Here is a 17026-nt window from a genome sequence, read left to right on the forward strand (position 1 = left end):
ATTTGTGCATTGAAGTAAATATTATTATATTAATTTATTTAACTGCAGCATTTACGTGTTTATTGCACTAGGCCTAGCTATGCCCACTACTAGCCTAAGGCCTAAGCCTTAGGCCTACAGTAGTAGCTAGGTCTACTGTAAAAAAAACTTGTTATATAAAAAACAGATTACTGTAAATATATTAAAACATTGTAGAATGTTATAGGGCCTAGGCCTACCTTGTAATAAGGCCTATGGTCTAGCCCGCTAGAAAGTTCAAGAAGAGTGCAATAAACACGTAAACTGCTGCAGTTAAATAAATAAATATAATATTTACATCAATGCACAAATAATTACTTACCTCAGAAAAATGTTTCATTTTTAAGTTGCCGTGGTATTTTTGTTAAATTGCCGCGATGTTTTATTTTTAATTTGCCGTGATGTTTTATTTTTAATTTGCCGTGGCTTTTTTCAAATTGCCGTGGCTTTTTTCAAATTGCCGTGGCTTTTTTCAAATTGCCGTGGCTTTTTTCAAATTGCCGTGGCTTTTTTTGAAAAAATTGCCGTGATATTTTTTGAAAGTTGCCGTGACACTTATAGGCCACCGTAATGACATGCATGAATTCAGCTGTGGGCCTAATTCTCTCTTTGTACAGCGTAAGCACGGTATGGCGTAAGTAATAATAGGTCCTCAGTTGATTAGGCACTACCGTAGAAAAATAGTTATAGCTAGGTGTCATAACAGGTATAAAGTGATTTTCAATTTAATCTGGATTTCACTCATAAATGAACAGTACAAACAGTAATGGAACAAAAAGAGTTGTCACGCAACGAACTCATTACTTTCTATGGGACGTCCCAGTCAGCAGTGACACATAGTGAATTTGAGTATCATCTTTTATTGGCCAGTGGCCATATTCCCAATTCACACTTAGGCTAAGGGAAAGATCCTTTAATTAATACAATTTAATGGAAATACTTAAATATTTTGATTTAAGTGCAATACTTAATATTTAAAGGAAATAACTTACCTAAGTGTGATTGGTGAATAATCCCACAGGTGCAGGACAAAATTATATTGATCATACATTCCAATTTATCGATCTATAATTTCCCTATGTTTCATAAGTTTTGGGATTTTATTTTTGTTACATGATTTACTTTCTTATCAGCAGACTACACGTATGTTGGAAGAATTTCATCTGGTTGTGGAATAGGTATAATGAAACCTGTTTCGAAACGTACTGTAAGTTCGCTTATACTATTTTTTGGTTGTTCAAAAAGAAATTTTATTTAAGACTACACGTACTTTCCTGTAATCTTAATTTCACAAAAGATAAAAGCTTTCGTAAAATATATCATGATGAAAATGAACTGAAGCGAAAACAAAGGACTTTACAATTTTTTGCATATCTAACCTCAATATCACAATATAAGCTACAATAATCGTGTATAATGAAATATAATTTCTGTGATTTTCCTTTAAAGACTTGCATGCATCACGTCACCTTTTAATAAAAATGACTTCGTACTTGTTATGCCACCAAAATAACAATTCACAGAATATGGTCTGATGGAATGCATGAGAAGGTCACAAAACTAGACTAAAGAAAACAACAAATTAGCACTATGTATACAATTTGAATTTGACTAATGGAAAATAGTGGGGAACAAGCTTTTTTGTGAGTTGGGGGGGGGGGGAGTGCGGGGGCGGTGCTAGAGATATATTCACTTCAAGTAAAAATTCATATTAGTCGAAGTTTGTTGTACGCCACACATATTTAGTTCTGATAAGATCTGTTGGTCAACATTTCGATCAATATACTGATGTAATATAAGTATATTGATCGACATCGGGAAACACAACAGTTCTTTTCAGAACTAAATATACGTGGCGTATACAGCAAACTGTCTTTTCACAACTGAAAATTCTTTTTTTAATTATTTTTCAAATTTGTTTTTGTTTTTCAAAACTACAACATCAATTAATGCACTAATTAAATTAGTGATTAATGTGTAATTATTCAGTGTGACAAATGTGACATTAATACAGTGTTATTCATTAGCCCTATAACCACGTCATTTTCCTCGTTAGAAAATCTGTATGATTAGGCCATCTTCCACCATTTTCAATTCAAAATCCTAAATTCGTCTCTGCTGTACTTTTAGAACCTATAACCAACTGGTACAGTAATAATACAATACTATAGAATACACAATGGCTTTGTGTGCCATTGAAAACAGCGTTGGTATTTATCTTTATTCAATTCATTCATACCTTTTAATACATGTAGGCCTACTACTGTGTGTGTAAGTAGGTATGATGATATGTAGATAAAAGTAAATTTGGCATCTTGACAACATGTTGATAGCTAATGTGAAAATCCTATTATTCATAAGATACGAAATAACAGCTGACCAGAAGATTATGATGATTGTTAAGGTAAACTAAAGTAGGCTAACCACACAGCGGCTTTAAAGTAGAGTATGCCAAACAAAAACTTATTTTCAAGCATGTTTCTACAATGAAAAAAAATGCAAATAATCTCTGAGGTCGCTAAATAAAATACGTAATCCTAGCAGGGGATTAGGCTTATGAATTCAGTTCATGTTGTTCAACCATAGGCTGGTGGTGGTGTCGGTGTTGACCAGATAATTCACTGGATGTTAAACAGAAAAACGTTGATCAGTGGGCCTACATGTGGATGTTGCACTAATCTTATCATGATTAATGAGAATGGTTTTACTTGTTCTGTATGCATCCCATACAGGGTGTGCTATAATGCAAAATACGTCCAAACAAAATATATTAAACACCTGGGCTTTTCAAACGTGACACATGCCACTGTGTATCGTTTATAAAATTACCTGTTGCCTTAGTAGTGAACAAAAAGGGGCTTCTAGTATCAGAGCTTAAATGGTAACTTTTTTTTGTATTTTTTTGGGAAAAATTACATCTTTATGGAAAATGGGAGACTCATTCAAAATATTGCAAATAGTAGCACAACGGCCACTGAATTTGCCACAACGGTGGTTCTTCATGACCAGTTGTCCCCAGTGCTGAGGGCCCCTTAGATTGTAAAAAACCAGGGGTCTCCAGCCTCTGCGTTATGCTATTATTGAGGCATTATTGAAATCTGCCTTTATGTGTATTATATTAAGGGTTCCTTAAAATACAAAGATTGAGGGCGACCTTTATAATTTTTAACAATCATTCAAAATATAACTAAAAAATTACAGATAATCTAATATCGACATAAGTTAATCAATTGACCTTTCTTTTATATTAGGGATGAATTGCTCTATCCAAATGTGCAAGTAACCAAGAAAGAGAGCTTGCAAGTTGCTTATCATGGCACATTTTCTTCGTTTGGGTTGTCCAGGAAGCGTTATATTAGACGGTGTGCTTCAACTGATTCGCTTTCACATTCCAACAGATGCACCATTCCCTTTATCGAAGTACAGTATAATGTTTAACAAACATGTTAATAGAGTATTTGAAACGCCAAAGTCACATGATTGCAACATGTGTAATGGCTACGTATGTTCCGACGGCTACTAGACCTTGGTGGAATAATAATCAACTATGATGAAAGCATAGCAGAAAGCAAGACGTATTTCGTAACATTTAGCGTTGACAGTCAGATTCGATGTCTTCTGGAAGATCCTTCTATACAAACCTAAATTGACAAAGCAAATTCAGAGTTCCGCAATGGTAAGTGCTACACAATGAATTACCAATGAGAGAGAATGACGTAAGTGTAACGTGGAGATCTGATGGAGTACTAATCTTCAACAATTCTCAATCTGGCCACTTACATCGATTTAATTTTTTATAGACCTTATATAGAATGTCTATAGACATTAGAGTTTTTTCATAAACCTCTTTTTTTTTGTAGACCACGTATTTCATTTTTGGTCACCATCAACTACTATCTCATATTTCATATTTTTATCTCACTATTATTGTTGTTATTATGAATATGTACTGAAAACCTGCCTAATATTAAAGCCAGGAATACTCGGTACTGTTTGCTAGAACTAATTAATGTAAAATGAGAAAATTTATGAAAAAATAAATAAAATTATACTCAAACATATTTCGAATGCACTCGCGCACAGTAATAATGAATAATAACAATTAAAAATCAGCAAGAAGAAGTACGACTGTATCCTACTATCCCATTTGAGTTGTACTAGCGCACAGTGATAATGATTAGGATACGATTAAAATCAGGTTTATAATGAAAAATATCTATTGAAATCAAGTCTTCTTTAGTCCCTGTATACATCCGCCCTCATGAGGGCGGGCATCCACGCTCTGTTATAAATTTGTAGATTACTCAATGTTGTGATATTTTCTTTGATAGAAAAAGTAGAACATGTTCTATGGCCACAACATCTGACACGATTTTGATCATAAACGTGATTGTTATTATTGTAATAAAAACTGAAAACTATCCATTATTGTGTTTAATCCATATATATATATATATACCGGGAATATAGGAAAGTTTTTTTGAAAATATTGCCTAATTTTATGTGGAGATTGGAGTGAAAACTGCATAGATAAGCTAGGCCCTAGCCCTACATATTAATAGCTAGAGGAGGCCTAGCCTACCTAGCTAGTCCTCTATGGCCGCCTACCTAGCCTACTAACTAGGCCTAGCACCTGGCCTGGACATGTTACTGTTAATGTTAGGCCTAGGGCCATATATATAGCCTAGCTAGCCTAAGCCTAATAATGTGATGTTTGAGAGTGTGAGAGATCGAAGATATTTTTGGTGTTGTGCGATACTGTCTGTAGTAGTAGACTGTGTAGTCTGTAGTAGTGCCCAATTTGCATTTTTTTAGGAGTTTGCAATAAATCTCACTTTCCAAATGTTATCATCAATAAACACATTTTTTGCAATTTCTTTTCAAACTTTACAAATGAAATAAGAATTTCCAATGTCTAATATAATACCTCCCATTCATTACCACCAGTGAATACGGCCACCAGTGACCAGTGGTCTTTAAACTAATCTATTTTATAACATTTGATTTACAGATTGATTGACAGTATGAATACGATAACTCTTCAGCTATTGACTGTGTTATCAATTACCAGTTTACTCTCGCAGAGGGTATATTGCCTGGAAAATGGACTTGCACGTACTCCTCCGATGGGCTGGCTTTCATGGGGTACATTCAGATGCAAAATTGATTGTGTAAATGATCCAAAAAATTGTCTGAGGTTTGTTAATGTATTCATTCAATTGTATTATGTACCAGAAATAGCATCATCATCCATCATCCATGTACATCGCATACAATAATCCAGTATTTTTTGATGTTTTTATAGTTCTTTCTCACACTTTGTATCAATGCTTTTTGTTGCCTTTAGAACCTACACATTTGTGTAAGGTCGTCATTAATGCTGTGCAACGTTGAATATCTTTATATCTCCTAATGATTGATCATTGGACCAACATTCCTTGCAAACATGTTTTTTTTTTAAATTTCATTCTGTTCCAACCATTTTTTTTTCTGTATTGGATCCCCATGTCTCAGCACCAAAGAACTCTTGTATGACATGTGATGAGTACATAAGCCCTAAGCTTTTCAACGACCTATTATCATGCTAGTAAATTTGTCTCTGTTAATTTTAACTATAATCATTCTCTTCTGTATATTTTAGAGAGGAGCTGTTCAAAGAAATGGCCGATATATTAATTTCTGATGGTTATCATGATGTGGGCTATGAGTATGTAAATATTGACGATTGTTGGATGTCTCGTAAGCGTGACCAACATCAGAGGCTTTTCCCGGATCCTGAACGTTTTCCCAATGGTATACAGGGAATTGCAAATTATGTAAGTAGATAAGATGGCAATTCAACCCCTTGGACAATTACATTCCAGCCAATTAACTCATTGGAAAATTACCCCCAAAACAAAATAGTTGTCCTGGGGTAATATTCCTGGGGTATCTGGACGATTACTAGTCTGGGTGAGTTTGATTTGTTTAGTTGGGTATGTAGGGGTTATTGTATTTCTTGTCTTTATTAAATCGTAGTTGTCGTAAGGGATATGATTTGAATTTATTTGGAAAATCATTATAATAAAAGATACATACAAAGTGATAACATTAATTACTGACTTTATAAATAAACACATTTATAAAACAATTTCCAGGATAGCCCAAAAAGCTTATTTAGCTTACTTCCGTTGGTTTTCTGAAATTAGTAGTTTTCCTAGGCATACAGTAGTGTTCCTTAAGTGTACTGTGATTCGGTGGGATCAGGACCAATGTGGTTGTTTAGGAGGTAATTGTCCTGGAACAAGTGACAGACATGGGCTAAAAATAAGAAGAAGCGACCTATTATTACTAATTCATAAAGATGTCCCTCAAAAACATAAAAATAATAAAAATTAATAACATCAAACTTTGAATAGGCTACTTTGTAGCTAATCACTTGCAAGGACAAAATAAATCAGTTAAATCCAACCAAAAACACATTTTTTTTTTTGGACTATTTTTTGGACTATTTTTTGCTTTAAATTACAGTTTTTACAGGTAAATAATTTTTTTTTAGATCCAATGTGACATTAAAATAGCATATTCAACAAAAAATTTCAAACAATTATTTTTTCTGAACTGTATATCTTTAAAAGTCAAATATAGAACTACTAGTGTGTAGTCTTTCCCAATTTATCTGGAATTATTAAATTGCTCATCTGTAAGTATATATTTTATTTGTTTTATAGGTTCACGATCATGGCTTAAAGTTAGGTATCTATAATACCTTTGGAAAGACCACTTGTATGGGTTATCCTGGCAGTCAAGACTTCCTGGAAATTGATGCAAAAACATTTGCAGAATGGGAAGTAGATATGCTGAAGATGGATGGCTGTTTTACACCCGTTGAGCTTATACCTGATGGTACAGTAAATCAATGTTGAATTTATTTGCAACAAAAGCTTGATTCTCACTAGGATGCATGAACATTGCTAAGTAATTTGACCAAGCAGAAGTGACAGATTGAATGATCTGTTGCTTATGATTGGTCAAATTACTTGTTGTGTATGTGCTTGTGTCCTACTCTGTATCAAGTATTCAGGTATATTTATTCATAAAAAGACATCAAAATACAATGGCAGCCAAAAGGCTGAAAAGTAGTATTTTACAAAATTTGATAAAAATATATAAATATGTATAAAAGGTAAAACTAGCTTTAAAAAATTAACACATTAAAATTGGTCCACCTGTAAGTTAAAATAGTGCCAGCCTATTCAATATTCATCATTAATGAGTCGAGGCAATCTAACAACAGGATTCTGAGCTCCGGAGTTCAAAGGGTATATCTGTGGATGCGACACGATCAGCACTACGCCCCTTAACAGACATCGCACATCGCAGAGAATATGTACAGTACAGTACTGTTGGTATTTATCGCAGCCAGACATAAGATCATCTTTGCAAGGCGAGCTCAGTGTCCTGTAGTTAGATTGCCTTGTATGTACTATTACTTTAGGGCATAGTGCAGCATTATTGTTAAATTACTTGTAGAGTCCCAATCATACACGCTGCTAATATTATATATCTGTGACATGACAAAGAGGCACAAACCTCTAATTTAACTTCTCTTGAATTATTAATGATTTTTTTGTATTATTTTCTAAACTTTTCATATTCATAAAGTTAAGTGTATTTGTTTTGACGAATACCAGATAGGTAGATAAACAACAAATACAATGTTTTCAACTTTTGTATTGGATCAAGAATGTATAGTATGATTATAATATTTATAAACATAGAGAATTTATTGAAATATATAAGATATTATAAAAAAACATCATGGAAAGAAGAATAAATACCAGATCAAAGTTCTTGTGATTTCTTGCTCGCTCTCATTTTACGCTGGGTATGGCCAGCCACTTGCAGATGATCCTCATACTTTTTATGGCCCCTTAATATTTTATTAAATTATTTTGTTGTGATTCGTATTTGTTTGGTATTCGATGCAAAAGGTTTGAAAATGTTTGTGTGAATTTTGTGATGATATCAATGTACCTAACTGTAACTGTAATAAACTCCTTTAAAATATAATTTTGAAATAGGTTGAAAAAAATCTACTTACTTTTTAGGTTACATGGACATGCACAGATATCTAAATGCTACTGGCAGACATATATTATATTCGTGCAGTTGGCCTTTTTATGAAAAATTGACACAGAAAATGGTAAGTAATTATGATTTTTCATTTCTTTTCATCAAATTGGGACTCTACTCTATTTTAAGTGTGACACAACTGGTAGAATGGTTGATAAACGACAACTTAGGTCTGAAGTAGCCTATACACACTAGAGTAACTGCCTACTCTTTTTGAAAAATACACTGTGTTCCAGATGTGTATACTGGATCTGCAGTTTAAGATCCTTAATTATTTTTCTTAAAATTTTATTTAATTTTTATGGCATATTTAACATCACAATACATTACAAAACAATTCATCAAAAAGCTAATTATAAAAGAAAAACAATTCAAAATGTTAAAAAATCGGGCCTGATCTGATCTTTTACTACCGCCAGAAATATGATCAAGGTGTGCCTTGAACCTGTGCCAATATTATGGCAGTGGTATTAAACATATTCAGTAAAGTTTCTGATTATGTGCAGATATTTCTTGCCATTTTTGGCTTTTATAGTCAAGTCTAAACAGATTTTTAAAGGCCAGGTGCGGGCAAAACATTTCTATTGATCATACATTCCAATAATTATCGATCTATAGTTTCCCCTATGTTTCACAATTTTTGGGATTTTATTTGTGTTACACGAGCTTGTTGAAAATAAGCACTTTCTTATCAGTGGGGGGATAGTTCAAATTACACAGTAAAATCTCTATTCTTTTGTACACAAATTTTGTAAATAGAGAGGCATTTTAAAAAGCTATGAAAAATAAACGGTGCGGTAAAAAATGTTATCAGATAACTAAATATAGGTAATATAACTTGAATATTACATTTCTGGTATTTTTATTCAACTTCAGCTTTTTATTTTCATGCTATAGCAAAAATTATCCACCGTATATCCACTATCTTTTTTCACCTTCTAGGGAGTCACCAGACATGTTATTACATTAGGTTAACCACCTAACTACTGAAAAAAAAGTCTTCCTGGTTTTTATGGAAGAATTTTGCTAAATTTTGTATTTGGCCATATTAAGGGAAATTCATGTTTTTTCGTCTTGATTTCTGTTACAAATATTTGATTTATGTACAATTAACCAAATATTATATTTAAAATTCATGCCTGTACCTGAGCTTTAAAAACTTATTTTCAGCCCGACTACAATAATATTGCAAAGTATTGCAATATGTGGCGTAATTCAATGGATATTGAAGATTCATGGAATAGCATTTTGTGGATTGTTGATGATTTCGCAAATAATCAGGATGCTCACGCTGAGGCTGCTGGTCCAGGTCACTTCAATGACCCTGATATGGTAAGTTTAGAACCACAATTAGTATTTCCACCTGATGTTTGTGCTTCCCATTCCCTGAAATCTAGAATGTACAAGCAACTGTATTCAATGTTAAAATTCTACTTTGATCACGCAATCGGCACTAGGAGAAATGTTGTACAAACTCTAAACACAATCAGTTGTAAATGTACTATATATAAATGTTGGGGAAAAATAACCGTTTGGTCAATATTTATTCACTCTAAGAATAATGTTAGGAGTTTTTCATTCTATTATCAACACTATACACAAGTAGCACTGTATCTAGACATCTTTGGTTGATAAGTGTACATTCCAAATTTGTAACATTTTTTTTGCTATAGAAAAAGTTTCAGTTTTTTTTTGCAATACATTTGTTGCTATTGTGAAGGAAAAACTGACCGCTTCATCCGCTTCTGCCAAAGCTATTCTCAAAGCTATTGATTTGTTACTGTATTTATTTGAATAGGTGTGGTAACATGTATACCGTATTGTTTCTTATAAACGCCCCGCCCTGCATGTGTATCCAGTTCATATAGGAGCCTTAGATTGGTATTAAAGGGAAATATATGTATTTCACCCATTAGCAATGGACTTATTGCTGTTCAAATAACTAGCAAACGGGATATGGCCTAGATATAGCTTGCACATAAACTTGTTTTTCAACAAATAACTTTTTAACTGTTTTAAAGCAGCCTGTTTAGGTAATTTTGGGTGTTAAAATTTATCTCCAATAAACGCCCCCCGCCCCACTTTTTGAAAAAATGCTACGCCCCAGGAGCGTTTATTATAAACACTACGGTAATCAAATAAATACCCCCCAGATATGAAAAAATACAACATTTATTAATACCAAGAAGTGATAAAATACATTAAAAATTGTTCAATTGCAGATCATGTCAATTAATGAATTCTACTCTACAAATTAAAATGTGTTATATGCATGTGACGGGGCATTTATTAGAAGAAATAAATAAAGGACCCTATTGTTTATTCGAGGGGGGCGTTTATTCGGGGGAGAGAGGGGGAGAGAGAGAGAGAGAGAGACGTTTATTCAAAGCATGCCGTTTATTCAAAGCATGCCGATTATTCAAAGCATGGCGTTTTATTCAAAGCATGGAGTTTATGTGATTAAATACGGTATTTTAAAAAAAATGTGATAATATAAAAATAAAAATTTTATTTATAGTTGGTTATTGGTGGTTCAGGTTTGAATGTAGAACAGAGTGAAGCTCAGTTTGGTTTATGGGCAATCCTTGCAGCTCCACTGTTGATGGGTAATGACCTACGAAAGGTCAAACCTGAATTTCGTGATGTTCTTCTTAATGTGGAAGTCATAGCTGTCGATCAAGATCCATTAGGAAAAATGGGTAAAAGAATATTTAAGGTAACATTTTTTTTTCTCAGTTTGATGATGATGATGACCAAATTATTATTTATGTAGCTCTACGTACGACAATTTTTTCTCAGTATCATAGGGAAATTCTATGATAAAGCCCCTAATTTGTATGATATGTGATGCCTGTATCATGTAAGTTCAGGTTAATTGTTCGGTTAATGTTCTATGACACTAGTCAACTTTTTCTATGATACATGGGATATAAATCTAGATACAGTACAGTACTGAGAATTGGGTGTCGGTTTGATATATGACTTGATTTTTATACTGTATACAATTACAAAATTGTTATTTATTGCATGGGATTTATATAACTTCAACCGTGATATTTTCTAAATCTTTTATCTTTATTTTAAGTACTTTAAATCCTTTAATATAATGCATTTGATACTTGGTATGTGAATTAATGTATACATGTGTGGCCAACCAGAAAGATACACCTTTACTATCATTTAGTTAAAATAATATTTATATTAGTAAAAACATTAAAATAATGTTTTTGTTTTAAAATTAATATAGGTTAAAAATGTTTATTGTTCATTTTAAATTGTAAACTGTTGGAACAATGTTTATAGTAACCCCAATTACTCTAAATGTGAGGCCAAACTGAATAAAACTACACCTTTACTATCATTTAGTTTAGATAATATTTGTATTAGTAAAAATGTTTGAATACAGTGAGTGTAACATTGTTATTGTTTATAATGTAAACTTTTGCCTTAACGTTGACAGTAACCCCACTTATTATTTGACAGTGAGGCAAGCAACAAGCATTTTGTGGTTCTACAAGACTTTTTCTAGTAATAAAATATAATAAATTTGAGGCATTTATCTTCTTAAGAAAAAAAGTATATAAATTAAAAAAAGCAATCCATTTTACATAAGAAAATAATTTTAAGTTAACGATGTTCATGTTACTGCTACTGTTCTTGTAGCCATCTTCTTCTGAAGACACATGACCGTCATTGACTTACATGTAGTATCAGTTGACTTCACTGCTGGTGTACTCAAGATCTACGTTTATACCATGCTATACACTTTTGTTTTGATTATTAATTTTTTGTACTTCAAATTGTTATGAAGCTCGGCTACCAATCCAATGGTCAAGTCCTGTCATGTCAGGATTTTTCCTAATGGCAAATTACAACTCCACTCCCAAAGACTTTTAATATGACTTTGTTTAAATGTAGAGCATCTTGTGTATATGTTTGTCTTATCAGGATTGCCACCTTTGAGAAGGATAGTGAATGAATTTACTTATTGTTATCCTTGGCAATTTGCCTATATTATATAAATAAAATAAAATTAAGATGGGAGAGAAAACAGATTTGAATAATAAGAAGAACTATAAAAGGAAGGGTTTTGAAAAATTCATTAAAAATCTGTAAATGTCTTATCTTATAATATTATGAAAAGTCATGTAGCACCAGGAGCTGTCATTATTTCACAAAACTCATTCTGCTACACTGCCGATACAAATTATATAGCTTGAAAAAGTAATCTAAAAGTAATTAAATTGTTGAAAATATAAATTTATATTATTTTTATGTATAGGATTCTTGGCATGGTGTCGATGGTTGGTTAAGAGAATTATCAAATCAAGAATTTGCAATACTTTACTTCAATCGAAATCCAAGAGGAAAAAAACTATTCAAAACCTCGCTCAAAATGATGAGTTTGCCTAGCAACCATACATATGATTTAAGAGACCTATTTTTAAAGAAACATTTTGGACATTTTAAGGTAGAGGAAGAATTTAAAGTCACATTACCAGCCAATGGAGTCAAGATGTTTAAGGCGTCATCATGTTCGCTTCCAAACAATTACAAACATGATGGTTTGTGATTTTAGATTATTATTTTTTTTATAAAATACTGGACGTCCTCTTCAGTACAAGACTGTTCTCCTAAAAGGACCATGCAGCACACAAATATTTCGTTATTTTGCAATGTATGTACACAGCACCAACAGCTTTAAGTCCATCCAAAGGATTAGGGAATGGGAGTAAAGTATCTTGGCATACTGTAGACTTACCCTTTCCTAATACCTGTGTTAGTGAGGAGTCATATTTTATATTTCTAAATCAACCTACAATACCTTTGATCCCTTTTTAGGCCTCATTAAAAAAAAACAGAAACTTTCACCATTTGTTATAAACAAAAGAAAATAAATAAAATTTTTTGTGGGTAACTTTAATTCATTGTTAAATTGAAAAATACTTAAACTTAAGTCAACTTTAACTTCACGCCTACATAAATAAATGTTAAAATAAATATGTATAAAATGGTGTATGTTAACGCATGAACTTTACTCTGTTTTCGTCTGTCTTATAAATATAGGCTGTGAGGATTTGATCCAAACAAAAATCAATTAATCGACTAAATACAAAAATGTACAATAAAATACAATACAGCATATAAATATGATAAATGCTGGACAGAGGCGGGTTAAGCAAAAGTATATTTTTGTAATGCCAGCTACACCTTGCATTAAAGATATACATATTGAATTAATTAATTTAGTTTAATAAATCACCATCATTTTTTTTCAATGTGTCTGTCTTAGGTTCCACGTGTCTGGATATGTTTGCACTTATTGTCCTGTTTTCATGTATTGTTTGTAATGTCTCGGCTTCATGAGTGACCGGAAAATGAGCTTGTTATGGTCACCCTCAGCAATATTTGCTATGTATTTTTTATATTATTTTATGGTGAATAAATTAATACCTGCTAAATACCCGTTTAAAGCATTGTTACATTTAAATGCCTTTTTGATTTAAATTAGTACAAATGTACTTCCATCGCGAAACCAGTGATAACATTCAATCTTCGCGGCGAATTTACAAAATAGCTGTTGTATTTCAAAAGCAATAGCATAACAAAATATTTTTTTTTTAAATATAAACTTTACCTGTAAAAACTGTAATTTAAAGGAAAACAATTGCTGCCAGCCAATGGCTTTTTAGTTGAAGTTAACAGTTTATTTTGGGTTTTTTTTTCTGCGGAAGTGATTAACTTTATTATTAAAACTATTCATTTTTCATGTTTTCTGGGTCTTTCATTGATATTGACAAATTCTTTTAAACGAACGGGTAATACATTTTGTAACAGATTTCCATTTTTATCTCTTGGTATTTTATATTGTATAAATATGACAAAACTAAAATCTTGAATGTTTTTACACAAACGCAAATCGATCTAACATGTAAATGAACTATTTAAATGTCACACAGTATTTCATAATGGAAATGCCAATAAATGAATCTTGAATGTTTTTACAGAAATGCAAATCGATTTAACAAGTAAATGAACTATTTAAATGCCACCGAGTATTATATAAATGCGTTTTCTCTAATCACGAAGGATGACATTTTGTTAAAATTACTTTTTCCCACTAACGTGATATAGGTGTTGTTAGTACGCATATTAAATGAGAATAAGTGGGCTGTTTAAATTGAGTTTTGTTATAAAATGTGTTCCAAAAGTTCAAATGAATAATTATTTTCACAAGTATATTCATGTTTCGACAGTGAAAATAATCTCGCTGATACCCTATTTAAAACATGGTCAAATGACAGTTTTTTTAAGATGTGAAAAACATGATAAATAAAGATAAGGCCTAATAAAATCACACTTTTTATAAGAAATTTTGTAGTTTTAAAAAACGAAACCAAACTATTTCACTTATAAAAAAACAAAATACACGTTTAATTTCAACCAAAACCCCATTGGCTGATAGATCGTTTAAGTTGGTAAATAGGACTAATGTTTTGCCGGTTTTTTTTCGATCAAAATTATGTCAAAGTGAATAACTATTATGAGACATTAAAATGACATATATTTCAACAGGGTGACAATATCTAATCAAGCGGTTGTTTTTCTCATTATTTTCTAAGCAAATCGTTAAAAAAATGTAATTAGAGGCCCTTATGTCGACACGGAACTCAACTCAACTGAAAGGAACTAGTTGCGCGGGAGGGCTTATGTCGAAATGTTGAGCAACTGAAAGGAACTTATGTTGGAACTGATTGTAACTAGTCGTTAGTTTCTTACGGCGCACACGACGCGATTCGTAGTATGGTCTAGATGTTACTCAAACCAAACATGAATCCTAGGCTAGTTACTGGGCATGTAGGCATAGTACTCGCACATACAGAATCGTCAGCACAACCAAGGTACTGAATAGTAAAGGGAACCTTTAAGGGACCTCTGAGGTCCCTTAAAAGGTATGGGGAAAATAGACCAATTTAAGGGTTTAACCTTAAACCCCTTGTGAATACCACTTAAGTGAAACCCTTAATATTATTTTTCTTGATTTAAGGGAAATTCTTAGGATTTAAGGGAAATATCTCACTTAAGTGTGATTGGTGAATACGGCCACAGTCGTATGGTCGCAGTTACCTATACTGCACGCGTGACTCGATTCGACGAAGTATTCAGTTCTGGAAAAAATAGAACATTGACAACTGAAAGCAACAAGCTTATGTCGATGTTTTTGTTTTTCCTGTCAGTACAGTGAGGTCAGTTGCGTTACAACAGTTGCTCCGAGGGCTTATGTCAAAACAATTGAGTCGAGTTCCATGTCGACATAAGGGCACCTTAATATTTCATCAATATTTACACGTTTTCTTAAAAAAAATAAGTGTGCCAATGATATACAGTAAAAGTGCATGCAGTACCAATCAATTATTTTTATTATAAGATGTCACTGGTAATTCGTTCTAAAAACTTGCGACGTGTATGAGAAACTTGGGCTAAATGTTTTCATTCACCCGATCAGTTTGTTGAATATTGCGGTTTGCCAGTTTATTTGAACGATACAATGTTAATTTTTATAATAATCATTGCCTAAAATATTGTTTGCGGCCAAGATCGACACAATACTTCCTTGATATCTGGTATCATTTCAATGTGGACGCATCTATTAGTTACAATCTTTTTTTATTTTTATACTTTCCAGATCATATTGATTGATGGTGTACCAATACTAAAATAATCTTATTTCATCCAAATGTAACATTAGCGATTTTAGCAGCACTATATTAATTTAACAGTAGCGAATCCGATATGGGAAGAGGAACGATGTTAATCCATAGACAATACGCCTATTAAACATCCCTAGCTAACATGTTTACGCATGCATCATTCTTCTATCGAAGTTAAATACAGTCAGTCCGAGATCAGTTTAACTTATATAGTGCGTTCACACACGTGTGTGGTTTAATGCTTTCGGATCTCTGATCGGCGTTATCTACGAATGTGTAGGCCTATAAATAGTGCCGATCACGAGCGAAGTACTGTACGTCTCAGAACTCTGGTTCGTTTGATCAATGCTTCTATGCTTAATTAAATAAATAGCTTAACAAGTTAATTTTCTTCTCTGGTCTGCCTCGGCGAGTTAAGCCTCTGGTCGTCAATCATCCATCCCATCAGCGTCGTCCACCAGCTTAACTTATACATTTAAAACATTAAATGTACAAGGGTCAAATACAGGTCATAACTGTATTTGCACTAATGAGATTTGCAAATGAACACGCTTCATTACTTGCAATTGTCATTAGGCCAAAAATAATCTTTGACAGTACACAAGGGGCACATTATTTTAGATACCATCTTTGTAATTATTCAAGGATGTTAGACATGCTTATGTTTTATTTTTAGTCATGACGTTAGATTATTGGTGTTTAAAAAAATAGTAGACACCATGAAGACACAATTCAGTATTTGAATAGCATAATGTTTATAGATAATGGTTTCGTTTAATTGCAAATGTAGGGTAGAGTGATATTAACCTTTCACTTACCCTATGTAATGGTAATGTTATCTTCTTTAATGTAAGTGCAACATTAGCCACTGAGATATATACCAGACGCGTTGGAATTGAGATGAAATAATTATATAGATATATATATATAGACTAATACGGATAGGCCTAATTACGACAACTACTGTAGTCATGCAGTAACGTTTTATAGATCATTGTTGTCGATCCATGAGGCCGGAGGTTGGTATTTGGTATTTGACGCATCTAGGATTGTTAAATGAAGTGCAGAAGTTCTTAGTTAGGGAAAATCAGCACCAAACCTTTAAAAAATGTTTCCAGGTTTGGCCAAACAATGTTGTAACTTATAAGTGGTATCCATATTTGTATTTTAAAATGTACAGT

General features: G+C 32.6%; 1 protein-coding gene across 3 annotated transcripts; it reads left to right on the forward strand.

Moving 5' to 3' along the window:
* Positions 1–4359: 4359 nt before the first annotated feature.
* Positions 4360–13597, forward strand: LOC144842236 (alpha-N-acetylgalactosaminidase-like). Of its 3 annotated transcripts, none has more exons than XM_078698651.1 (8): positions 4360–4419; positions 5030–5215; positions 5660–5834; positions 6729–6903; positions 8109–8203; positions 9304–9465; positions 10652–10849; positions 12416–13597. In XM_078698651.1, exons 2-8 carry the CDS (start codon positions 5043–5045, stop codon positions 12704–12706), a joined length of 1269 nt encoding a protein of 422 aa, XP_078554777.1. In that variant the 5' UTR covers positions 4360–4419; positions 5030–5042; the 3' UTR covers positions 12707–13597. The 3 variants fall into 3 exon arrangements, with proteins under 3 accessions (XP_078554777.1, XP_078554776.1, XP_078554775.1); XM_078698650.1 differs by having other exon boundaries at positions 4380–4486; positions 5028–5215; XM_078698649.1 differs by having other exon boundaries at positions 4386–4419; positions 5042–5215.
* The last annotated feature ends 3429 nt before the right edge of the window (positions 13598–17026 follow it).

Source organism: Antedon bifida, chromosome 5 (assembly GCF_963402885.1).
Source record: "Antedon bifida chromosome 5, ecAntBifi1.1, whole genome shotgun sequence".
NCBI lineage: Eukaryota > Metazoa > Echinodermata > Crinoidea > Comatulida > Antedonidae > Antedon > Antedon bifida.

What these genes read in the sequence shown, in the direction of transcription:
- LOC144842236 (XM_078698651.1), top strand. Translation starts at nt 5,043, where the DNA reads ATGAATACGATAACTCTTCAGCTATTGACTGTGTTATCAATTACCAGT. An exon ending in GATCCAAAAAATTGTCTGAG is followed by an intron (nt 5,216 to 5,659) that starts GTTTGTTAATGT and finishes TGTATATTTTAG; the next exon opens with AGAGGAGCTGTTCAAAGAAA. An exon ending in ACTTCAATGACCCTGATATG is followed by an intron (nt 9,466 to 10,651) that starts GTAAGTTTAGAA and finishes TTTTATTTATAG; the next exon opens with TTGGTTATTGGTGGTTCAGG.